The sequence below is a fragment of the Meleagris gallopavo genome, chromosome 11, assembly GCF_905368555.1.
Source record: "Meleagris gallopavo chromosome 11, MGAL_WU_HG_1.1, whole genome shotgun sequence".
NCBI lineage: Eukaryota > Metazoa > Chordata > Aves > Galliformes > Phasianidae > Meleagris > Meleagris gallopavo.
The window spans coordinates 12,231,094-12,257,690 of record NC_139414.1 but is presented as its reverse complement, the minus strand read 5'-3'; the positions used below and the strand labels follow the sequence as shown (position 1 = coordinate 12,257,690).

Genomic DNA, 26,597 nt, shown 5'->3' with positions numbered 1-26,597 from the left:
ATATCGAGAACTTCCCTACATGATCATAACTAATTCACTGTACAGAGTAACTACACCATACTCTTGCTCTTACTTGACTTTGCCCAAAAGTGACTCTGTACTTTGCTAGTCTCACATGAGGCTCTTTCCCCACTTCAGCACCCAGCTGTTAAGTAGTGGATTCTAGATCAGGTACAGTACCTGACTAAATAAGTGGTTGGTCAGGCTGAGTGATTCCTAACACATCACAGCAGTGAAAATTTGGCATATTAGCAAGAATGCGACTGAATAAATGCTCACAACTTCACAGGCATATCTGAGATTTTTCAGGGGATTATAACTTAGCCGAGCTACCACAAGAACATCAAAAGGCACAGTCAAACAGCAAATGCCAAATTTCGAGTCGTCGCTTTCATGCTGAGGCACGACACTTATTTCTAACCATGTGGAGTTGTACAAATTTTCCCTGTACCTGTACCATTGTAACTCAAGAGACTTAACATACAAAATGTTAAAAATTGAAGCTTTTAATTATTTACAAATGAAATGAGATATCTCCATCTTCCCAGAGGAGTTCCGAATTTCATAACTGCCTGTATGATGATCACTTCTTCTAACTGTTGTCACTGCTGATAACTTTCCATGTTATTCATATGTCTGCAGGATAGGTTTCACAGAAATTTTTAGTTATTTTTCCTCCAGTCACTGGTCATGATTTTTTTTCTATATGTAATCCTTGTAACTTTTAATGAAACTTTGAATTATCACGTGGAAAAGTACGTTTCTCATTCACACTTCCTGTTTTAAAAAGTAGTCAAAAAATCAAAGCTTCTATCTTCAACCTTGACGCCACGGAACTGTGCTGCTGGGTAAGAGGAATTACAGCACATCACCTTCAGCACATAGCTTGTATGGTCCACTAAAAGGTGTTTTCCATCACTGCAAGAGACTTGATGTTACTAAGAGCCACTGCTTCCAGTTCAACTTGGCTAAATCAGCTGCACAAACCTAGGTGGATTAAACAAAAACTCTCTTTCCAGAAGTCACACTGTGTTAAAATCTCCCTGTTCTCACAGTGGTTCAAAGGCTCATTGAGCTAAAACAGCTGGTCAGAATACGATATTATTTTTCACCATGCTTTCAGGTATGTGATAGTTACAAAAAATGCAGTTTTAAGTAAAATAAGAAAAAAATATTCCTACCGTACAACATCAAAACTTTGAGCTGAATCATTCCAGAAATACTTCACGCTGTGATGTGTGAAATAACGAATCTGCAAGGGCAACAGACCAGGTATTAAACTGGCACCACTCGGCACCTCTCTCCCCACTGACTTTGTTGTGAACAGCGACAGAAAATGAACTTAGCAAAGCTACTGAAAACTGAGTGGTTTTCTTTCAAAATAATATTTCAAACATCCCACAGTGCCCAGTAGTGAGCTACTGTGGAAGAGATGTTTTCTACCCGAGAAGTCTGTGAGGCTTTTAGACAAATGAAATAACTGATGCGTTACTGCACTGTGCGTGTTTGCACCAGACACTACTTGCAGATGCTCTGAAAGTCAGCAAGTGAAGCACTGCAGCTCTACTTACAGGCAAATATTTTTTCAAATAATTTTTATTCTCTTCTGCAGCAGATTCACAGAAATGGACAGCGTGGCCATTTGAAACCTTGTGTACAATAGGGTCAGGATTCTGTAAAGGACTGGCTCCCAAAGAAGGCATAACGCGAACCTTTGCACAAAACCATATCTTGAACTCATCCTTATGAAAAAAAGAAAAGAAGGAAGCTATTACAACATTTCAACAGCATTTTACTACAGTAGCTGTAGCAACGAGTCAACAGATAACAGTCTAAACATAATTATAGAAGATAACTTCAAATTAAAGTCAGATGCCTTAAGAATGCATTTAATTCCACAATTCTGAAATAATGTTTTCCACACTAAAAGAATTTGTTATTGTTTGTTTCTTAAGCAATGAAACCTGGCACTTGAATTGTGACACATTTAGTCCTTCAGAAAATACTACATTTGTTCTGTAGCAGGAAGAACAATGAGATTTCTATGTGTGCAGCTTCACCCACTCTGCTACTTAGAAGAATTGAAGATGTACCACAAAATCAGAACGGGATATCACAAACAACAATTGAAGAGTAAAAATATAATTTGATATCACACCCTTGGATCTACACTTTCACCTTAATTCAGCAAACATAAAATGATGAAGAGTCAAAAAACTGAAAACTGTGTATCAGGTTATAAGAACAAGGTGTCTGATCTGCAGCTTTCAATGATAATGTAGTTCATGTATTTAATTCTTAAAATCCAAAAGCAAAGACTCTGTTTTCACTATGTCCTCTGCAAACAGCTCTCACTCTTCCCATACAGGCAGCAAAGCTAAACACAGTACTAAGGAGCACAGTACTTCAGCACTACAAAACAAAATTGTGTCTACCAGACAAACAAGGATCTATAATTCAGCAAACAGCAAGGGAGATGAGAAACAACTCCTAACTTGCATAAGCACACCCTCCTGTCTACAGACTTACAGTTGTTCTCAGCAGAACCACTTCACAGTCTTTAAGCGTAGTCCTTTTGCACGTTGCTTTCACACGCCACTGAGGCATCCAGTAGAGGAGGAGGAGGAGGAAGCCACCAGAACAGATCACTCCTACAGTAACTAGCACCAGCTTCCAACGACATAATTCATAACCATAGATCTCCTGCGTGGAAACAGAGAAACAAACAACAACCAATGAGCCCCTTAATGCCTCTGGCTTGGAAAACTGACATTAATTTTTCATAAAATGCAATACTTTAATGGAAATACATCTGAAATCTATTTTCTTTCTTTTACTTTTCTGGAGGAGGAAAAGATTTTGTAAAAAATGATGCGGAAGTAACAAAAAGGACTGTCTAGCTCAGACAGAAATACAAAGATCAGTTAAAGCCTCACAAAGGCAGCACGTACATATTGTTCAAAGCATTTCATTACAGAACCTGTCTCCTTTGCTGGACTTGTCCATGAAGACTTAGGCTGTAACACAACCTGCCTTAAGTCTCATCACATCTATGATCAGCATACAGCACAAGCCAACCAAGCATTTAAGAGAAAAAGCAAGTATTTATTTTAGTCAGGTGTCAGTTTTACCAAATAAGCATTTGATAAGATTACACACACAGTTTCAAATTATTGGTGCTAACATATTTCATACTATTTTCTAAACAGCTGTATAAAAATACTTGTAAAATACTACTACTAAATAAAGGAACCTGATTATTTTGTCTGCCAATTAACAAGAAATGCTATTGTGAAAAATTAGAGACTACAAGGAGCACTCTCAAGATTTTGCACCTTGCACCAGCTGGAAAAATCTTCTCAGTAAAAAACCCACGAAGTATCAAGTGTGCCTTAGTCAAAGGCATCGACCAACTTAACCTGATGAGAGCTGGGAACAGAACATAATTCAGTGGCTTACCAGATGCAGTGTTACATTCCTGAGTTTCACATTACATCATATTATATTTCCTGCTACAAAATGGCAGTGATGTTTCCCATTGAGTCCCACTGGCACTGTTCACATTAACACCAACTTTCTGCACAATTCTGGGGATTTTCATTAAGCAATACCACCTTTACTAAGAAAAGGTTTTTCAAGAGGTTTATTTTGTAGACTTCTCAGCTTACAAAAAACCAGACCAAACCCATTCTGTTATCCCTAAAACACTGGAGCCAATACTCCTCCTTAACAAGAAAAACAAAGAGGTGAAGAATAGAAGGAAATACTACTGCCTCTTTTGAAGAAAAAAAAAAGAAAAAAAAAAAGTGATCCCCTTCAAAAAGGACTTTTAATGATGAGGCCATATGCAGTGAAGTTTGACTTTTTGTTTTAGGTGCATTTTGCCTACTCTTCATATCTAAGGTGGTCTAACGAAGAGCAGGTTTTCCTAGCAGTGTGCTTAAAGAAAGAACAAGGAATTCAACATGCAAAACTTCACCATTAAAGAAAAGTCCCAAGTATTTTCTGCAGTCTGTAAGGAAGACTTGAAAAGTAAAGATCAGCTGACACTACTGTCAAATCTAGCTGCTGACTCTTCCCGGATGAACAGTAAGAGATATGTTTGCTTTAGTCAGAAGCAAAGTTTAAATGCTACCAAACACCCACAAAGATGCTCTCCTTGTTTTGGAAATGGAGTCTTAACTACATAAACATGAATATGAAGGAGTACGCAGAGCCAAATTTGTAATTAAACTGTTTTAACAGGGATTGGAGAAAAGAAAAAATAACCTTGTTCCACTTCCATTTTCCTTCAAAATATTGTTGAATATCAGCTTTGCTATCTGATTGCTGACCTCAACCAAGCACCTCTGCAAAGGCTTTCAGCAAAAAACACTACCTATCCCAAGACATTTCATAATTACAGAGAGAATGATGAAGTACAACTATATAAAAATCTTGTTTTAAATTGAGACAGGGCACTTCCTGATGGAATATGCCCCATATATAGACCAAAATTACAAAAACACATTTCTTTCACAGTATAAAAACAGAATACACAATTAATTACCATCTCTTCCTCCTCTGCCTTATTGACAAATTTCTTTTCTTCCTTCTCCATGTTTAGTATGATATGGAACTTCTCAACGTGAGATATGGAAGACCTTTAAAACAAAATAATAAAAATTTGAAGCAACATAACTGATAAGTATTAGGTTGTCTAGAGACTTGTTTTTAACTTTAAGTGTATACACATGAAACACAATGACAACATATTAACATAGATCTTGAATTTGCACCACAGTAGTTTCCTGTAGTGATTTACCTTGATCTACCTTGGTTACCCTCTACATGCAGCAAACCATGTTTTTTGTACATTCTAAAAACTTTATGAGAGAAAGCACAATTTAAAACTGTAAAAAAGCTTAGAAGTAAGTAAAGATTACACACTCTTATCATTATATACTGTAATGGCTTCAATGCTTTCAGAAGCTAAGCTATCCTCCTGAAGGAAAGGCACTGTAGCCCTGGGATGTGCACTTCTCAACTAAGCAGAAAAATTCATGTGTAAAAAAAAAAGAAAAAGCAAAAGCAGAAAAGAAGGGTAACATTAGAAAAATCAGTCTTCATGTACCCAGTCTAATGTTTCTAAATCGAGTCATGCTTAATGGTTAGTTAAGGCTTTTGTCTTCTTTACAATTCTTTTACTGCTACTCTGCAGCCTTACCTAGTGCAGGTGTCCCTACACACTGCAGGGGCACTGGAATTAGGGCACCTTCAAGGCCCTCTTAACCCAAGCCATTCTATCATTCTCTAACTTACATTAACACCTTTGCCTCTTACAGTAAATTCATTGTAATTACAAATCTTTGGGGTGCTCTAAGGACAGATTAGAAACATAAGTTACATGAGCACGGAAAAGCAAGAGAATGCCTAGATGTCTATGTGATAAATGTAATTCAATAGATTCCTATTCCAATAGGGAAGAACCACAGACATAAGGTTATCACCACTTACTACGAGGCTAGCCAGAACGTTCAGCATCACAAAGAAAATAAGAAATACCAAGTCCAAAAGCTAAATTTTGGAAATTAAAACTGCATCTAACTTTCATGTTAGCACCCCTGTACAAGTTAACTATATATAATTTATAATTCATGAGCCCCTATCTTTTTTCACAGGACCACTTACCACCAAAAAACACCAAATAGCTACTGCTTACCCGCCAATGCATGGATTAGATATCATTCTCTGTATTGTCATTAACCTTGTTTTCATTTACTGCACATACATCCATCTCTCTGAAGACTGCACTTATTACCATAGCATATAAGTAGTCCTAAGAATTCACTCTCATAGCATAGCTAATATAAAGGTTATTGAAACTGTTATTTTTCATACAAAAAGTGGTTCCAAAAAAAACCCAAAAAGTCACAGTAAAAGCCATCCACCTAACCTCACCTCAGCTACTTAAGGAAGACTAGGAGACAACTACTGAAAATACTTACATTTAGTAGCATTATGACAGAAGCACAACTGTTACTGAGTTCCTTGCTATCATTAAGTCCTCAGCACTTGTACAAATCACATCACCAGACTTCAAGTCAGCTCCTCTCAAATCCACCTCCTGGACTGAGACAGTTACATCCACCGACATCAACTTCAAAAGCCCTTTCCAATCCACTCCCCCAGTTTATCAGCGTATCCTTGCACAGCTTTTGCAAGCTGCTGTCACCTCTCTAGCTAAGCCAACAAGTGACACAGGAATCCAACAACCTTTTTTTTTTTTTGCCGTTCAAATCCAGGCCTCCTCAGAAATCTATTCTCACTCCTGAGAAAGGTTCTAGTGGAAGAAATGCACACTCAGTGCTAAGGACTGCACAACACACAGCTCTGCCACAGATGAGAAATGCAGCATTTCAGGAATTCAGTGCTTGATCAAGCTTTTATTTTGTTCTGTATCAAAGGAAGCTTACTGGTTACCAGCAGTCCCCCTTGATTCAAACACCAGCTCACAACTGTTGTACTCTTAAGCTAAAAATTTTCTATTACGGTCCAATACTGAACTCAATCTTTCTCAGTGCAGATTTATCTGGAATTAAAGCTGTAAGATATGCACAACTGATACTTCCTTAATTGTTAGGTATGCAATGCAAGTTCTGAAACACGTTTTTTTTTTCTTAAAACTGACACTTTTATTCACTAAGCAGCTTTTAATCAGGGAAAAAACACCCAAGGAAATCAAATAATGAAGACTGTCCAAAGTTACAACAGCTCACAAAACCCTAACACTGCATTCAACAGCGAAGAAAATGTTGCACCTTTTCCTGAGGTACTACACTGATAACTATTAGTTGATCTCTGCTGACTGAGCAAGCAGAATGCCAGGCACTTTTACCAAAATGTTTATAAGCAATAAACATTTGTAGCAACAATGTAAAGATGGTAAAGGTGAATTTGTGGCACATGTATTGAGAAAAATGATGTTAAAAAACTACAGTAAGTTTCAATGAAGGTGTAAGGCCTACAAGCTTATCTGAAGTCACCTTTCCAATAGGTGGCATAATTAATAAAATTAATAAAATCAATAAAAATCAATCAGTTCAAATGTCACCCTTCAAGTTTGCTTTGTAAGGAAAGAAGTAGAGAGGTTTTCCCAGTGTTCTCCACACACTTGTCCTAGTCCATAATCCTTAAAAAACTAACTCAGCTCTAGCATATGTAACTGCTATCAGTTTATTCTTCCAGGTATTTTCCGTTTCAACTGGAAAATTCACAATAGCAAGAGAAAAAAACATCCAGGTCTATAAAGACTGCAGATACAAAAACAGAAGTCTGAGACCTCCTGCAGTTGCTGGGAAACTTAAAATAAGTTTTGGGGATAAAAATAAAACTTACTGACAACTCAAGTACAATGCATACACATATATGAAAACACTAACTTCTTACACACACATTTACAGTCTGTGATCATTCACCAATTTAAAAGTCACCAGTAACTGAGCTTAAAGACTTGCTTCTTACATATCCCCTATTGTACTGTTTTCAGAGATCTGTACGAAACCCCGAGACAAAGGAAAATTTCCCTTACCACCAGGCAGTCCAGCAGCCGTCCCCTGCACTTGCATTTGCCATCATGAGTTACGAGGCCGTTCTTAATAACTGCGACCCTATCTAGAAGGGAAGTCCTGACAAATGAACTATTTTGTCTAAAATCTAAAAAAAGTCTCCAAGGGCTTTTCAAACTGTTATCAAAAGATTAACATATCAAAGAAAATTTGGCACTGCTTGGATTGTGCTTTTTTTTTTTCCCTCTGCTATGCACGAACAATTGCAATCCTGTAATTGGGCTCACAGACAGGCAGTACTTCCAGGCATCAGCCTGCCAGTACAGCTCATTCTATTCAAACCACAATTGCCTCACAAGGATCCTACAGGCAGTTTCAGGTCTGTGCATGAGCCCTGATACTATCTGCATAGCTGAAAGCATATGTGCTTCTGACCAAACAGTTCCTTGTATTTACAGCTGTCTTGAGTAAAGACAACAAAAGTCATTTCAAGCTGAAAAACAGAGATAAAGAATGCAGTTGGAAATACACACACGCTTCTCACCTTAAACATTTTGCAGTTTATCACAGTGCGTAACAAAGTGATTGCACATACCAAGCAAGAAGAGCTTTAGGAATCAAGCTCTAGAAAGCTGAATCAGGTAACCTGGTCACCACCTGAACGCTGCAGAAATCAGCAATGGTGCTGCACAACGATCAAGCAGCACTTGCCTTGGGAAGATGCCAAAGGGCAAACCCAGCCACCTAGCACAGCAGGCATGGAAAGCCACAGACACACATGAAAAAGGCCAAATGTAAGAAATGCACGTGCAGAGCTGAGTGCACATTATCTTCCTCATCTGCCTGCATAATCTGTCACTGAATAAGCCTAGAACCCACATTTCTACAAGATAAGAATTAGGACCAAAAAAAAATCACCTGAACAACCGACTCATCTAGAAGAACACGATGATAAAGTTCAAACATGAATCATTTAAGTGAAACTTAACCTAGTGTCTTAATAAGCAACCCATCGAGTTTTCCTGAGGCCAAAAGGATCAATTATGGTATCGTTAGGGGCCACTGAAAGACTAAACATTCCTTTCCAGAACTTAGTAACAACAAATACATCCTCCATTAAGAGATCATTTTCAAGTCCATAGCTGTGAAGCAAGTTTCTACTTAGCTTTATGTCGGTACAGGTCTTTCAGATCTCTAACTTTAAAAAGTTCCTTGACCAGTCCCTAACTGTAGGCAGTACCTGTTGAGAGCAGGCATTCAACTGTACCCTGACTAGCTGTGACAGCACAGAAAAACCCTGTATTGTTCTGAAAATAGGAAGCCAAAGGCTCAGAAATTAAGAGTTTCTGCACTTTACGGACATTCTCCCAAATCCTTTATCAAGAGAAGGAATCACCCTACCAACGTGGCAGACCTTACAAAGGCAGTGTTCATTACCAGGCATTATCCTTGCTCCAGCAGCATGCCATTTGCACACATTTACAGTAGTTACAAAACAGCTCTTTGGGCATTATGGCAAAGGCTTTCAGCATCCATCTGATGGACCTACAAGTGGTAGCAACTGCCTTACATACCCAAGACACCAGCTGATGCTCCATCTCTGCCATACTGGTAGCCATAAAATCAAAACTGAAGAGGTCCTCAAACTAGAATAGTAACAACAGGCCAGAAGAGGCAATTCTCTGAGAACACATTCAATTCCAAATACATCCAACTTCTTCGGAAAGATGAAAAAACCTGGACCGTGGCTGACCATTAGCAGTAGAGAACGGCAATAAGTTTTCCAAACCAGAAGAGAAGTGCATTCTTTCAGTCTTCCACTGAAGTCAGCAATTTCAAAATTTGAATCTTATAGTATGCTCATATGCATACCTCTTTTGCAGCTACTTGCAGTAAAAACAATCAAAATGTTCCTTCGAAGTTATTCCAGGAAGATTACGAACTTTCACAACAGTCCACAAAAATATTTCTTCACTGGAAAAAAAAGCTGGTTCTCATCCCAAGGTCCCCTTTGCCATCCTGCTCCGAGACTGCCAGGTCTACACAGCACTTGGCAGCCCTCCCCACACAAGTTGCATTCAGCAAGTTGTTGTTTCCAATGTGTGCGTAATATTTAACCTGATGTCAGAATTGCTAGAAGTAGAGGAAAGAAGTTCTAGGTATAATTTAAAAGGCCATGCTCGAGAAAAAGCACACTAATAAATGGGTCCACAAAAATAGAAGGAAAAGTCTTATCAGCTATTACTGCTAGAGCTTGCAGCTCCTGCCTATGCCAATTGCCAGTGAGTTCCTCAAACAATATCCAAAAAGCTGAGTCTGAAACACTCAATTCAGTCAGTTCATTCAAAATGTGCTGTATGAATAAATAAATGGACAAGTACACCAGGTTAAAGGTAAGAAAACAAACAAAGAATTTAGGAGCACATTTCTCAAACTGCAACACATAGCATACTGCACACTAAAATAACTGAATAAAGAAAGCTTAAAGGGAACATCTCAAGCTCTCAAGGGCTAAACCCAAGCCTCAGCTCAGTGTCTTGGAGAATAGTCCCATACTTACTCTCCAGTCCTCTCCATTAAGTAAGAGGTACTATTTTAATGTATATGAAAATAATGTATTATTTCCTAAAATTTCTCCACTGGCTGCTTTTGGAAAGACTGACATAACCTGCAAGCCCTGAAAATGAATGAACAAAGGACAATTTTTTTTTTTTTTTGACAGACCTGGAATTACAAATGCTCAGAGTTGTTTCTAAAGGCTATAAAACTGCCCAGCTAAAATCCATATTATACCTCCTTGCCTCTAAACCCTAAGTTTCACCAGGACGCATCCATCCTTCACTCAAGGCATCTCCTCTAAGGAAAGTTTCCAGAGCTCCTTGCTACAGCTTCTCAGACTCTAAGGAACTTCTGAACACAGATGTACCCACAGTAGGCATTCTTGCATCTCTGATGTGCACCATGATTGTCCTACCAACAGTGACAACTTCCACTCGGTTTCCACCACATTCTGCTCCCAGAGGGATCCACATCTGAGCAGCAAGGCTAAAGGCTTCTCACACCAGCTGGCAAGAACAACAGCATGCACAAAATCCTGTCTTTGCCTGCCCCTGGAACATAAAGCCATGTCACTTGATACCATTTCAAAACTGAAACAGATCACACACTTTATACCTGTTATACAACTTGCTCAAAACCTGGGGATATGGCATTTTTATGACCATAAAAAACAAAGCTTACAACATTCTAAACTCAACATATACTATTACATCTTAATTTAAAGTAATACCAAAAGCTTTAGAAATAAATTTAACATTTATTGTAGATTTGGAACACAAATTATAGAAGCAAAAGATGCTCTTTTGAAAGGCACCTTCAACCCGAGGAATGCACCTCATATGAAAGGAAGCTCCTGCCATTTACAGATCTCTCATAGCTTGTGGTTGCACCTGTAAATATGGAATTAACCACATCATGTATAATAAATAATTGGGTAAAACATTAGCTCAAAGAACTATGGAATACCAAAAATCCTCCAGCTATATTTTGAAGTAAGACTATAATTCGTACCACAAACAAAGCTTAACACTTTAGTCAACTAACCCAGCTCTAACAATAAGAATGACATAATAGTTTCATGAATACATGGAAATTTTACAAGTACACGAGCTAAATTTTAACAAAGCCCTCCACTCAATACCTATTTTATCACTTCCCATCTTGGGTTTTCTGTTATAATACAAGCTTTTGTTTCTGTGTTTAGGCTTAAGGAAGACCATTGTATCCAACAATCACCAAACCAAAACTGTATTTACATTTGTAGAGTGTATTCTTTGTGAAGTATACTTTCTGCAGGCTGTAATAGCAATTGCAATGTTTACAGTAAAATACATGCTACATTAAGGAAAGATAATTCTACAAGTAACAATAAACTCAGTATAATAATACATCATAATAACAAAGTGCCACAGCCAATACCATACTGAAAACTTACTTTCTAACCAGTCTTCAAATCCTTCTGGTACTCATTTTCAGATCACATAAAAATTTCTACCACTGTAGCACATGCAGAAGTTGAAGAGTTTGTAAGAAGAATTAGGAAAACAGTCAGTCATATAAAGGACAATAAAGGACATATAAAGTCAAGCACTTCATTTCATCTTTGTGTAATCTCATCTTACTTCAAGCAGCAGCTACTCCCATTAACGAAAATTTCCATCTCATAAATCAAGCACCAAAAGTCAACATTCTCCAGAGCTTGCTCCCACTCACAGAGACATAGAAATATAATTTTTCCTTGTTTCCTTTTTAAATTTCAGGATCTCTTACCTGGTTGCCATATGGGAAAGAGGGTCTGTTTCACAGTTCAGAAATCCAATAGAGCACACACTTATTTTAGATACTTACTCTTTCCTTCCTACTTTGGAAGAATGCACTAGATGTTAAGATAGTAATTTAGAGATTTTGACAACAGGGACAAAAAAAAAGTTTTATTTGTTCTTGGAAAAGAAAGCTGAAACTGTTTAAAATGCCTTGGGTAAGGCATGGTGCCATTACACACAGTGTTAGCCTTCAATAGCTGGGCACTGAAGCTGCTTCCAAAAAGACACTCCACTTTCAACAGGCATGAACTTGCCAGTCCTCCTAATTGGTTGTACAGCCAAGACTAGTATGGCTAGATAACAGAGATGGCAATGATGCCCTATCCGAGCACCAGAAGAACCACAAGCTCCAGAGGAGAACTAGGAGCCCAAAGACCCCAGTCCAGCAACAATGGGTCCTTTCAAGGAAGCATTTCCCCTCAGGGGCTGTGCCAAGAGCCCAGCCTTTCCTGTGTGGCTGCAGCCTTATTGTGCCGCATGGAGTATCTGCTTCCTGGGATATATTTGCTTTTGTGGTATGGATCCTCAGTAAAAGGAGGCAATGACTTTTTTTCCGCTTCCTCTGAATTCTTGGAAAATATTTTCGAGGTTAACATCAGAGCATTTGAATAAAATTACAAGGAGATCACCAAATAAAACCAGATCTATTACAAGGGTTGAACTTGCTGCTAGAAGTTTAGACATTTAACCTTCGTTTCTTTCAAGGTGCATCTAGCTGGCATAGTCATGACGATGGTATATTTAGAGAACCAGCCATACTCATTATTATCAAGCAAACTGCTTTGGTGCCTTTATTTTCTCCCTCGTCATAACACAGCCCAGTACCACCTGTTGTTTTCTGCTGATCATTCTGAGCAAGACAGAGCCGTTGTTCTTCACACTTTTCTAAAGCCATGATGTAAAAGTTAGTACTTTTGAAGTACAGCTATGCAACTGCTAAATGCAATCTTCCAAATTAATAAAAAACAACAAATTATACTTACTTCTAAAATTATTTTTATATAAAAATATATCCATACAAGCATGCTATATTTCAGCACTTAAACCTGTATTATCTGACGTTTACTGAAATTACAATCCTTCTAAGAAAAGCCATAAATCGATACAAAGCATTGAGCTTGCACCACATTCACTTCAGCTGAAATGCTTCAGCAGAAAGAGCTCTTGTTGTATGCAACAGGAATACATCAATGACACCACTGAAAGTGTAAATATCATATAACAGTGCTACAAATTAAAGTTAAAAGGTGTATCAAAACATAATTCAAGATGTCAAGCAGAAAACTTGCTTGTCTTGTTTGAATTCTAATAACTAAAATAATAAATAACAAAAAACTGCAAACAAGTTTTGTTCAGAGGCTAAACTGCTGTGGATCAGTATTTTCTCACGCACACCAGTTTATATAACTTGACAGTTTAGCTCCTGAAAATGATTAATTTACTCTCAAAACTACCATATGAGGTAAGATGAGAAAACAAAGGGAGGCTACACTCTCTGTCCATGAGCTTAATGACAAAAGCAAGAAGAGAACAGGAGTTCAGGACTGTAACTTAGAACTTGAATCTCTGGCCAACATTTATCTAGCTACTGTGATGTCCCGGGCAATCAGAAGAGTCCTAATAACCCAGAGGAGCTTTAGCTATTTAGTGAACAGTCATCCCCTCAAACAAGAACTGCTATAATCAGTGAAATTAACTGAATTCACAAAAAGCTATTACAGTACATTTTGTAGCTGTCCTTAAATAGCACTGTCTAAATGATACTCGTGTACCTCTTAGGAACATTTGGAAATTTCTACAGCATTAGCAGTGGGAGACCTCTCCTGTAGAACAGAAACAGACTGCAAACATCTGACACTTGATCTCCCTTCAACTGCTGCAGTCTCTCAGCACTGATTCTGACACTCAGTGAAGATCCTCTTCCACTAAGCAATAACTTCTGGCCATGACTCCACATACATGTAACTTTCAAGCTGCATAACTATCCAAAAGTAGAAAGTCTCCTTAAACACAGTACAATACTGATGTCAGTATTTGAGTTACCTTTCTCAGATTTCTTTTCCTTCCCAATCTATAAACATTTTTTAAAAGTTACTAGAAGATACAATAGAATCAGTCTTCTGTGTAGTAAGGAGAACAGCTTATTTTCTTTATGATAACTTTTCAGGCTTGGTTTTAAGTACATTAAATGTACCACTCAGCACTCTTCCTTCCTTAAACACTGACCTTTCTGACTGGAATATCACTGCTGCCTAGACAAATACTCAGAAGCAGCCCTGGCAGATTAACTCTGGTCCAGATGCTTTACTCAGATCTTCCCCATCAGCTTTCATTTTCCAGAAATGTTATATCAAAATAGAAGTCAGCTTTTTAAAGCACAGTAACGACTGCCACTATCCTCTGTAAACATTAAATACATAAACAGATTTCACTCTACGTGCTGTATTTAATCAGCACACGATAAGGCTTTCAAATTAAGAAATATAAACTTAGGTATCTAAAGCATAAATACAAAAGACCACACTTCAGGAATCTAGAATAGGTAAGAGGTGAGGACATGGAATGCTAAGATGATACACCGTAAAAATACCGTCACACAAATTTACCAACCAGCTGCCAAGGTGTGGCTTGCTGTCCACAATATCGAACCATATCCAGGGAAAATGAGCTTTAAAAAGAGATGGCAACCATTCAGCAACAAGCCAACAGAAAGCTCTTTCACAGGCTATGCACCAACATATTCCCAACCTGATACAGGCAGCTTCTCTTGACAGCTGTTGGCACACCAGCACAGTCACTGCCCAACTACCTAAGTCCTCCTAGCATATCTGTGTTACAGCCAAGCGTTACTTGGCTTCAGCTGGACAGTGGACCACAGCACTTAAAACACCACTGCCTCCCACAGTTCTGTGCTGTATGGTAACAGGAAGCAGAAGAAACTGAGGCATTCTATATTTGTCTGTTGATGCAGGCAAAGCCAAACAAAGTTACTTAACACTGAAAGATGAGAAAAATACTACTGTGATCCCATTCTGCCAATGGAGTTATATAAGCGAATGACTTCCAGCAGAGGCAGCAGCCACTTAATACATCAGATAATCACTACTGAAAGGAGCACATACCAAAAACTGGTAGCAAAAATGCTACTAGCATAGCAGGAATGGCTTGGGGCACCAAAATTCTTCATAATGCATGCACAGAATGCAATTATGCCAACAGTCCCACTGCTGACAACAGCTCTCTCTCAGGGGAAGCAATTAGCTGGATAGAAGAATGAGTGCAACGTCCAAACTCTCCCACAAAGGACAGGCAAATTTGTGGTGAAACATTACTATAGCAAAGACATTTCTACTGGAAAAGACATGGCCATAGGCAATCCATACTGCAAATGAAAAACAACATTTGTAGATAAAGTAACAAAACTCACCGAGGCAGGAGCCCGACTACGGCTTCAGACAAAGGAGACTGCACAACAGTGGTTTTCAAAGTGCTTCTGTTCACTCATAGACACTCCACCTGTCCCTGCTCCAGACTGGAGCCCTCTATCCACAGACTGAGCTTGCCCAAGCACTAGTTAGCTCTCACTGCAGTACAATCATACGGGACAACCAACAGGGTGAAGCCATGCTTCACACATTCACTGCTGGACACCCAGACTTTAAAAGCCAAACTGGAGTCAAAACCATTACAGCCTTTTCACATCACAGACCTTCAATATTGCCAGTTCTGAGGCTCAATAGTTTGCCTCTGGCAATGAAACATGCCTACGATGCAGGAAAGTAATGTCAAAACCCTCTCTTGAAAGAGTACCCAACCTTTTTGTAGCCCTTGCCAAATGGACCAACTGAAGATAGTGTTAATCCAAGGAATGCACTCTGCGAGACTGCACATTTGACAGCCCTTTTATGTACCTGTTTGAATTACCAGCTGGCCTTAAAAGAACTTTTTGCAGGCTTGTCAGACCTGAATGACTGCTACAGGGACAGAAGTACCAGTTTTAGACAGCAGCCAAAGACTGCTCAATCCAAGGGAACAAACCTTTTGAATTTACTGGGCTTTTGATCAAGCCTTTAATGTTATTTGCCATTGCCACAAAGTTGTAAGGTTCCTCTGCTTTCTATTATACAAATAGTTTTTCTATTTGAGAAGCAGAGATCAGAAAAACCATCCTTCAGCTCGAAGAAAATATTAAAGCAATTCAAAATAGGACATAAGGAAATTCATCTGCACCTAAAATATTCACAGCTCAATAAATACTGTTTTGGGGTGAAGGAAAAGTCACATAGGTGATGCAATGTAACTGCAAGGTACTGTACAACCTCTCTTATTGGAAGCCAACCCTTATCTACATCACTGAACTTCCAGGTCCTGCTATCTACTGCTGCTTTAAACGTATCCTCCCAAAGATAAGCTCCTGCTATTGTTGATTCTAATCGCTGTGGCAGATCTAAAGGACAGAGTTGCAACAGTAATCGTACTGTTCTTCACTGATTTGGAAGCACAGGATGACACCAAAATGTATAGAATCAAACTAATTTTTTTCACACATCCCAGTTACTGGAAGAATCAATCACTGAAAGAGAAGGAATACTCAGATCCTTTGTTTTGACAGACAATCTACTGCAGGCACTTGAAAGCAACTGTAAGAGTGCATGAAAATAACGATACATAAAACAGGTTGGCTACACTGTCAATTGGACTTTCCACTTTGGAACCTCTCTGTGCTCATTCAGGCTACCTGAACTGGTACATGTACAAAAGAACACGCCCTTCAATGATCTTCCAGCCAACAGTGGAACACAGTATTTCCAGACTAACTCAAGAAGCACAGTCCAGCCAACTGAGCTTCCGCAAGGTCTACACTCACTCAGTACACCCAGATGATGGAAAAAAAAGAATCTTGTGCATTTTCTCCTCCTCGTCCTGACACAAACTAAAACAAGTATCCACCAATTTGGGAGAAAAGGTACAGCAAAACAGAGCTTAGTCTTTTGCCCAAACTAAACCAACTGTACTTGCCTTTCACAACATACTAACTTTTTCTTAATGGCCACCAATAAAAAGACATCTTAAAATACTATTTTTGCTATAACAAAGTTGAAAGCACAACCAGTGCTTTCCTTAAGGAAATCTAATTCCATGTCAATCTGCCCGTAATCGTAATGGAAAAAAACATTTCCTTCTTACACATCTTAAATATTTTAAACCTCTGACATTCTCCTTAACCTCATCTCTTGCCAAAACAACTTGGATTTTCTTCCATGTTTATGTAGTTGTTTCCTCAATCTCCAATCATCTGCATTTCTCTTCTCTGAACAATTTCCTAATGGTCCAAATTCCTCGTCAATTTTGGCACTCAGATGCTGTCTGCACACTAAAACTATACCAACGGTAAACTTTACATCTCACAAACACTGCTCCAGTTTAAACATCCCAGCAAGATATTTGCCTTTTCTGAAAACAGCATGACAGTGACTCATGTTCAACTTGTGATCCAGTACACCCCCTGGTCCTTTTTCCAGCACCTAATCAGTCATTCCTCACTCCACATTTGCACAGCTATTAATTCCTGCCTAATGCAGTACTCCACATCTGCCTCCAGCATTTCAGTGTATTTTCAGGTCATTTTGAACTCTCATCGTGTCTTCCAATACTGCATTTAATAAGCACATTTAATCAGCCATTTGACCAGTGCTTTCATGAAAGGTTAGTACAACCAGGACAGAAATGGTCAGTATAATCTCATTTCAACACTGAATCATTAATTGCTGTTCTCTGACCAGGATCACCTGCCCAATTTTACGTTTCTCAAAGTCCACTTTCCTCCAGACTTTGTGTCCCTATACTTATGAGTCCATTAAAATGTAAAAAATCTCAGTTTAAAAAAAAGAGACAGCACCACTACTGCCTCACCATATCCACAAAGTCCTCTACTCTGAAATAAAACAGTATTAGACTTTTGATGCAATTAGCTCCCGCACACATCAGTTCATGCTGCTGTTATGCTGCCACTTATCTTCCAAGCACTTGAAAATACAATATTTGCCTGTTTATCTCAGTTTTTTCCATCCACTGGGATTGTCCACTGTCAGACATCAAGCTTATCTTCTTTAGCTCTCTTCCATCACAACTCTCTTAAGGGATGTCCTTTATCAGTTTTCTAGTACTTTGGTGTACTTCTAGTAACCTTTCAGCATTTTTTGAGCTTTTTAAAGCCATTCTGAGAATTTTACATTGAAGCTTACCAGGGCCAGCTGATGAGGAAACATTTCATGTCATTACACTCCAGTGCAAAATCACAGGTATTCACACAAGCCTTAAGATTAACCACCTGCACGGAGCTACATTAGAGGGGACAAGTAAATTAGGTAACAAGCATTTTAAATGGTCTGCATCTTCTGCAGATACATACTTTCTCCACTGAATCAAGAATGCATTTTTCAATCTTCCTTCTCCTATTAATGGACTTTCACAGGAACCTTGTTGCTTCTGTGCCCCCTTGCTAGTTGCTACTTCATTCGCATTTCGACCACGGATGCCCTGCCAACCTCACACACAAGGCTCCGCGCAGACGGTGCTGAACTTCCTTGCTTAAATCACAAAAGAGACAGTCTTCAAATTCTTGTGTGGACCACATTCATTAATATCAAGCAATAACTACAAACCACCTATCCTTTGCTACTTAAGGCTGCCTTTCAGCTACCAAACAGTGAAGTTTGCTGTGCTGTTTCACTGAGGAATAAGGGTGTCAGACATGAGGCTATAATACAGCTACAGTTTACTACAAACTGAGCTTTTGTTCTTTGCTTAGCAGATTACTTAAGAAAGGAAATAGCTTTTTTTAATGAATGAAAAACTATTTTTAGTATAGTATTGTATAACAGTGAAAGGGAAACACTTCAGTATTACCGTAACTTCAAATGTTCTCTAAAACATCCAATTAGGAAATTAGGATTCTTGAATTAGGATTTGTGTTGTATGGACTCCTCTACCATGCAAAACATAATCACACTGAAGCACTAATCAAACCACTGGGTTTCACTTCCTCACTGAAAAGCACCAAACAGACTCAACAGCACTGTGCCTACTACATTCCATGCTGTGATAATCTCAAACAAAAGCACACTGAAGTACCTACTCAATTCTCCTATGCCAATCTTTAAGCAATCCAAAGGATGAGTCCACCCAAATCAACGATGAAGAAGTACTCATGCATTATGCCAATGCTGTTTGCTTAAAGAGGAAATGAAATCTGAAAGTCCTTTTTTCTGGTTCCCAAGACGTAAAAATTTTACAAGAATTACTTAAAGAACATTCTTCCGCTGTGTCTTACAGGAATGCAATCTCTTCCTTTCATGCCAACTATCACCAAGCTCTTAACAAACAGACATCTAATGAGGAACGTGTTCTCCCCAGTCACTGACGAAGCTACTGGAGTGCACCTCTCAACCCAGAGCTAGAAGTCCCGGTTCCTACAAGAGATCCTAGACAAATCAAAATAATCCTTCGCTGGTATTCTTCAGAAATACGCTTAACAGTATCAGAACATGGAAAAAAGTTAATGATGAACATGCATGATGAACAGCTGGCCTTTCCGTGTCATTTCCCAGTTCTAGTACAAATTTCCTCTATGACATGGGCAACCACTGCAACATGACTTTGACAATAAAAACTCATTTCCATAGAATGTCCGTGGAATAACTGGAATTTGGCTCCTTGTTGCTAAGAATATGGGTTGTATTGACTGCTCTGTACTCCACACAGAAGACAGCCATGATGCTATAACCTCAAGGCAAATGATAGAAATTAATCTTAGGGGCCCATGTCAATAGTTTTTTTGTTTGCTTTTGTTTTTTAAATGTTTCTTAAGGATTCCTCAGATTCATAAGGATTCATAGAAGAGTTCGCCTGATGCACTACGCCTGTCACATGCTGTGCTAGCAGAAGAAGACTGAATAACAGTTTCTCAATCTCACTCAGCTACTGTGATGTAACTTCCCTCCGTGCTACATGCCCTTCCTCCAACACTAGGCATTGCATGCAGCTGACCCAGCATAGTTTGTGCTCTTCCCTCCTCTCTCTTCAGCTAGGGATGAATTAGTGTGTGCCCCAGACATCAAACTCTCTTGAGGGGAAAAGATCAAACAAAAAAAAAGAACTACAGAAACAAACACATACTCTGGAGGACAGCTAACAAAAAGAAAGACAGGATGAGAGCACGAGCTCAAGAAGTTTGCAAGACACTATTCAAGAAACCAAACAAAACACCTAGAATAATACTACTTCCAGAAGGCACTGAGGAAGTGAAAGCTGCTGTCCAGCAGCTCCACTGGAGTCTGAGTCTGCAGAGTTGCTTGCAGTCCTTTCACTAAGCTTCTTTCTCCTCCTGGCATAGAGCTTTAACCAAAATCAACATCAACAGGATCTCAGAGCTTTGTGGGATCTTAAATGGAGAAGGTATAAATGGAAAGGTGAAGAAACATGGACAGCCAGAACCCTAGCAAGTGATTCTGAGATGGAGGAGCAAAAAAAGATCTAGAAAGAGATATGCACAGCTCACCATGCTAAAATCAGATGTGATACCCTATATGCACATGAAGTCGGACAGAGTTGCTCTAAAAGACTGAGACACTCAGTTACCATGGTAATAGTAGCACTGTAGGGATGCAAGCAATGTCAAAATCAAAAGGAGTAACTTGTAATAGCAATGCACAGAGTGCAATAAAAACACACTGTTTAACAGTTCAGCCTACAAACTCTTTTTAAATCAACAGACACTAACCTAGACTGGAGATATATTGAAAAAGAGATATAAGTAGCAGCACATTACACACTAAATAGGTGGTTTTGATGACATGACTTCATTTGCAAGTTACCTGTGGCAATGCGAGTCTTCCTACTTTGTGTCTGGGCTGCACAATGCCCCAAGCTACAGAACACTTAAGCTGGCAGAGCACAGAGGCACAAAAGCTGTCAGGGCAAGAGTTCATTACTAGCCGCAGCACCAGCCTGAACAATAACTTGGGAGAAGGCCTTCAGTCTGCCCTCAGTTGTGTCACATTAGACACAGTCTTCTGAATCACTTATTTCACCGTATCTGAAATGTTTACCCATTTTCTGAAAGGTTTCAAAAGCTGAGTTCTTTCAATGACATCAGATTTCCCTAGCTGATCAAGGTTCTCACTCTGCAATGCCCCATGCTGCCAAAAGTCAAAGTTGTTCCTCACAGTTTTTCCTCAACAATGGTGTTCCACCAAGCCATCTTACCAATATGTTTCTCAGAAGTCAGGAGAGCTAGACTAGTAGCAATAAATCTTCAAAGCGATTTCACAGTTTCAAAGTTTACACAGTACATGTTCATCAAACACTGTAAAGTCTTATTTGTAGTTAACTAAAAGAAAAAGCAGTTTACAGAAACAGCATGTATGGGAACTGTTGATCACGGCCTGAACCTCTGATTGACCACCTGAGGCAAGCAATGACTCAGCCATGGGAGCACAGGTGAAGGGAATTCACCCGTGCTACCAGAAAGGGTGAAGCCTGGCTGCACCTCTCCTGGACTCCATTTAAGTGCTGACTGCCACTGAGGAAGGATTTCTTTCTGGAGATTGCTCCTTGTGGATTTCACTGTGAGCCTACGATACTGGTGAGCATTTCCATTTATTATGATTATCTTTCCACCATGATAATCTATACTGAGGCCTAACCTCTGTATACCTATTGATTGTACACAGCAGTATCCTTACTGCCACACCACACACAAAGACAAAAATCTCCTCATTGTACATGCAATTAAAGGTCCATTGCAGTTGCCTATGACAGCAGTACATGCGGACACTAGGTTCAGCAGTCTTGTAACATGCACTGTATTAAAATAACACCAAAAAGGCTCTTTATCTACAGGTTTAAGAAGTTCAGTGTTCAGCTGTGGAAACGTAGTACCTTGTAACAGATTTATTTTAATGAAAAGCAGCAACTCCTCCAAATATGGTGAAAACCGATGGCAGAAAAATACAGCTAACCTGTCTGAAGAGCCAGTGTGTGGACAAATCTCATACAATGGCTGAGTCACCTGCAAACTGGGGGGGAAAAAAAAAAAAGCAGTCAGAGGAATGAACAAGCCATGCAACATTTGATCTTAATTGCATTAGCAAAGAAAATACTACAGGGTTCTAGTGAGGGCACACAGCAAAGAAAACATTCTGAAGAATTCTAAATCCAGAACAAAATTCTAAACCACCACTCATGAAGAGAAAGCAGCCTCTTGAACTGCTCCAGGAGTGGAGCAGCCAACCACAACCAGGTACGTGGTGCTCACCCTGCCAGCTCTTCCAGAGCCAGAACAGCAGATATTAAAGTTCTGCCTCTTCATCTGAAGTATTTCAAAGAAATCCTACCATTGTAAAGAAGGGAGTTGTGCTTTCTATAGTTAACATTGCTTTGGAACTGCTCTAAGTTCTAAAGCAAAGAAATCCTCATTTCAGGTGCCAACATGACTGTGGAGGTAGCTGAAGCTGGAAGCGTTATGGCCGATTATGGAAAATACACAGCACAACAACGGGCCAATAAACCACACCAAACTTCACCGGGCAGGAGAACACAAAGCCAGCGTGTGCCTTTATACAGCAAAGCAAGCCCCTGGTATTTTCCGGAACCCGGCAATGCCGCCCGATCGATGCCTCCGCTTTAAGAATCGCCCCGTCAACGCTTCCAGCTCCGGCTCTCAACGCAGGCGGCAGTTTCCCAGAGCTCAGGCTCAAGGACGCATCGGCGGCTGTCAGGGGCCGCTGCCCGGGCCCAGCAGACAGAATCGCTCCGCTGACAGCAGCACGGCAGCGCCTCGGCCGCTCACACGCGGAGGGCCCACCCCGCGCGCCCGGCCGGGAACTTTCCCTCGGCGCACGACCGCCACAGCACCAAAGGCGAACCGCAGCCGCGCGGCACGGACACGGCGCCCTGCGCTGTCCGGGGGGCCGGGCGGTAGCCAGAGCCGAACGCAGGTTCCTCCCCGGGGCGGCCGGCGCCGGAAGGCCCCGCACGTGCCGCGGCCCCTCCCGCCGCAGAAGCGCGCCGCGGGCCCGTCATCGCTGGCGGCGGCCCCCGGGCTCCGCCGTGACCTCAGCGCCCGCCCCGCGGAGCCGCACCTGTCGGCGGAGAGGCCCTTCCGCACCTGCCGGGCCGCGCCCGCCGCCACCTGCGCGGCCCCACTCACCGGCGGCGCCTCAGCTGAGCCCCATGCCGGCGGGCGGGCGCGGGACCGGCGCGGGACCGGCTCTCCCCCGCCCCACCCCCGCCCGCTCGCCCGGCGGCGCGCGCGCGGCTGCCTCGCCAGGCACGACCGGATCCGCCGCCAACCGGCTCCACGCGCCGGCCGCGCTGGGCGGGGGCAGGGAGGGGCACGGAAGTGACGTCGTCGCCGCCGGAAGAGGGGTACAGGGCGGGGCTTGGGTGGGGGAATGCTGGGGTTGGAAGGTGGTGGGGGCGGCTGAGGGCTGTTCCGAAGCTGCGGCCCTTTAGGGACTGCTGAAACCTATGAGCAGCCAGGGCCGCATCAGGGACGTTGCGGCCTGAGCCTCAGTGGAGTCTTCTTTGGGATACTGGCTGCTGGGGTAGCGGGATGGGTTCTGCGTGAGCTGGGCTGCGATGCTTTGGGGCTGGGCTGAAGGAATTGCGGTGCCGTTTTCCAGATGTTTTTCCACAAAGGCAGCTGTTGCTGCAAGGATGTTATGTAGCGGTGAGATAGAGGGGTGGGGAAACGGCTCATGGAAACCTCCATGTAAAAGGCAATTGTCCTTTGGGAGAGTGTTGGGAAACTGCAGCAGAAGCACCACCTGCAAAGGGCTGTGTTGGCTCGGGCACAGCCAAAACAAACGGCCACATGTTGCCCAGGGCCTGCTGGCCCCAGCCCAATAGGAGGGCAAAGGGCTAGGGCAGCATGGCTGACTTTTCCTGCTGTTAATTACTACCCCATCACTGTATCCACCTTTCCAAGCACTTTACTAGAAATTACTTTAAAATATTCCAGGTAGTATATAAAATCCCTGTGGCTCCACTACACATACCTTCAGGTAACTGACAGGCTCATTTTCCAGATCATAGAATCATTAAGGTTGGAAAAGATCTCTAAAATGATAAAGTCCAGCTATCTAACCACCCCACCACACCCATTAATCCACATCCCTCTGTACCACACCTCTATGCTTCTTGAACGCCTCCAGGGACAGTGACTCCACAGCCTCCCTGGACAGCCTGTGCCAGTGCACCACTGTGACTCTCCTGCCACGCACCAACACTTTTGAAGAAGACATGTTTCCTAATATCTGATCTAAAGCTTCTCTGGTGCAATTTGAGGCCATTACTTCTCATCCTAAATGCGACACCTTTCCTCCCAGGGAATGGGGTAGGACTGAGACCACAGCACAGGCATTCAAGTTTCTGTTCTGTCTGCCCTGCAGAACTTCAAGCAGGAGAAGTACTGCTAGGCAAATGAAGCAATATTAACCTGGCGCAACTTGCCACATTTTCATTGTGCTGGCCTCTGAAGACTTCCTGAGACACAGGCATCTATGTTGGGATGCATCACATAAAGATTTTGAAGAGCACCGTAAGCCATTTAAGGGTCTGTAAGCCATAACAGAATTGTATTTATTTTCATATAATACTGTTTTCTTTTTAATAGTTCTCCTTCCTTCCAGATTAAGGGAATTGGTCACGGTTAAGTCCTACCACTTGGAACTGCAGCAGGTGCAGGAAGGGGAATAGGCTGAGCACACTATGGCCACTGCCCCAGCTGCATGCTCACAGTTCTTCCTCGGCACCAGCTCCAGTAATCACACATCCCCAGGATGAATCAGTCAGCAAGGTGAGCCAACAGGAAGCTGTGCCAATGTAATGTAGAAAAAGATTAGTTTTCTCTTGGCCCAATGAGTTGAAGTGATTCACCATGCAGGCTCATGACTCCTGTATCAGGGAACAAGAGAAAAAGAAAAGGAGAAACAAATCTGCCACTTCTGGAAGCCACGCACAGATTAGGTGTAGTGTTGAGCTTGCTTAAATCAGAATGATCCCCTTCCTCAACACAGTATGTGTTCTTACCAAAAAAACTTTTAAAACGCCATTTTCGGTTAATGTGTTAACTCTTTTTATGTCACAGTTTAATTACGTCTTGGCAGCATGCTTCATCAACTTCCTTACTGCTTTTGCCAAAGGTTGGAGTCAGATTAGCCATGTTTTGGTAACTGCTTACCTGGGACATAGCAGGTACTGTTCCAGGATAAAGACTCAACAGTTATTCCCATAGTTCTGTGTGCAAGCTTTCCAGCTCTAGTTTTAAAGATGGTTATTAACCAGTGTTTTTCATTCATCCTTGTTATACACGGAAGAGGAAAAAAAATATATCCATTAAATATAGGTAAATCATTCTGTCCATTTTCCACATGAAGAAAAATTCACTGAATAATTTTTTTTTTTTTTTCTCACTGGCGTGTTGCTGTCTGTGTCTGACAGCTAAATTACTACTGTGTTTTTCTTTCTGCCTTGTGGAAACACCACTGGGTGGAGATCTATCATATTGGCTATGTATATTTTCACTACATTTCCCTAATTAATTATCCCTCTTTACAAATTGTTGATTTACCCATTGCTGTCAGCTTTCCAAATTTTCATTTATATGCAATTCTTTATTGTTGCCTATGCCTCCCTTTCTGAGGAGCATGTTTTATCTTAAAACCAGAAAAATCTCCTTTCGTGACACTGAAATTGTGTCACAAAATAACACATTTGTAAAGAACTCTGCCAGTTTCCATTCAGATTGCACTGAAGCATTTCCTCAGTCTTTCTTACTCATAATTTTAGCAGTTTGGCACTTTTATTGCATTAAATGCCCAAACCCATTGCCTGGTGGAACTCATCACTCAGTGCATTGCACTGGATGAGGCTGCAGTAATTTCCAGAGAGTGACACACAGCGCAGTGCTGCCCTAAGCTTCTTGTTGGCTTTTCTATATGTGCAGTTGGTTGCATTACCTTTATAACTTACCTTAAAACTATTGCACAGCTGTCATTGCATCTCAGCACACTCAGATCACTTCTTGAGTTGGTTGGCAAAACAGGCTAAAAACTGCACTTCCTTCACAGACTGTGCAACGAGCAACAGAATTACATGGAAGATGCAGTGGAGAGCACAGGAAAAGAGGCAGCTACGTGGCAGTGTCCAGAACAGGCATATGAAAGCAGGAGGGCTGAAGTAGGCATTGTTCTGCCTGGCTTTTGAAAGAAAAGCAGAGGTAACTCATGTAAATGGGAGCAACAGACATCCATATGTACCCACACATAACTGTGATGAGGAAAAGTCAAAGATATCCTTCGAATTAAGTTCTGGCTGGTGAAAGAGTTTATCGTCTATTTCAAAGGAGAAATATTATGAAGTTACTTCTGTTCACCAGAAGCTCTTATTCTGTCATTCCCTGTTAAATAAGAGAAACAAGGTTTGCTTTGATACACACTTACATATGTTCATCAAAATTATTTTAGTCATTCTCAATTAAAGATTAACTTCTCACAATATTTTTCAACCCATTGCATATTCCAGGGTATTATCCTTATCTACCCTCAAAGTTTTCCCTTACACCTAATTGCTTTTCTTTTTCAGTCTCCAGCAAATTTGAACA

General features: G+C 40.8%; 1 protein-coding gene and 2 long non-coding RNA genes across 12 annotated transcripts in view; 1 reads left to right on the top strand and 2 right to left on the bottom strand.

The window, feature by feature from the left end:
* ATP13A3 (ATPase 13A3) overlaps window positions 1-23,275 on the bottom strand; it is a 53,799-nt gene extending 30,524 nt beyond the window's left edge. The window contains exons 1-6 of one of the 10 annotated variants that reach the window (XM_085233074.1): window positions 23,142-23,275; window positions 21,952-22,008; window positions 4,550-4,643; window positions 2,530-2,703; window positions 1,572-1,742; window positions 1,182-1,252 (exon numbers count right to left, since the gene is read on the bottom strand). In XM_085233074.1, coding sequence (XP_085089200.1) covers window positions 1,182-1,252; window positions 1,572-1,742; window positions 2,530-2,703; window positions 4,550-4,600 — 467 coding nt within the window. In that variant the 5' untranslated portion in view covers window positions 4,601-4,643; window positions 21,952-22,008; window positions 23,142-23,275. Of the gene's footprint in view, window positions 1-1,181; window positions 1,253-1,571; window positions 1,743-2,529; window positions 2,704-4,549; window positions 4,644-7,570; window positions 7,757-21,871; window positions 22,009-23,073 lie in introns of those variants that run through there. The other 9 variants (XM_085233065.1, XM_085233073.1, XM_085233066.1 and 6 more) reach the window with 9 other exon arrangements.
* Window positions 23,276-23,397: 122 nt separating this feature from the next.
* LOC146543634 (uncharacterized) lies at window positions 23,398-26,394 on the top strand. Its single transcript, XR_014885541.1, has 2 exons — window positions 23,398-24,791; window positions 26,065-26,394. It is a non-coding gene; the product is annotated as an uncharacterized LOC146543634 (long non-coding RNA).
* LOC104912533 (uncharacterized) lies at window positions 24,542-26,112 on the bottom strand. Its single transcript, XR_014885540.1, has 2 exons — window positions 25,967-26,112; window positions 24,542-25,294 (listed from the first exon to the last, which is right to left on the bottom strand). It is a non-coding gene; the product is annotated as an uncharacterized LOC104912533 (long non-coding RNA).
* Window positions 26,395-26,597: the final 203 nt, after the last annotated feature.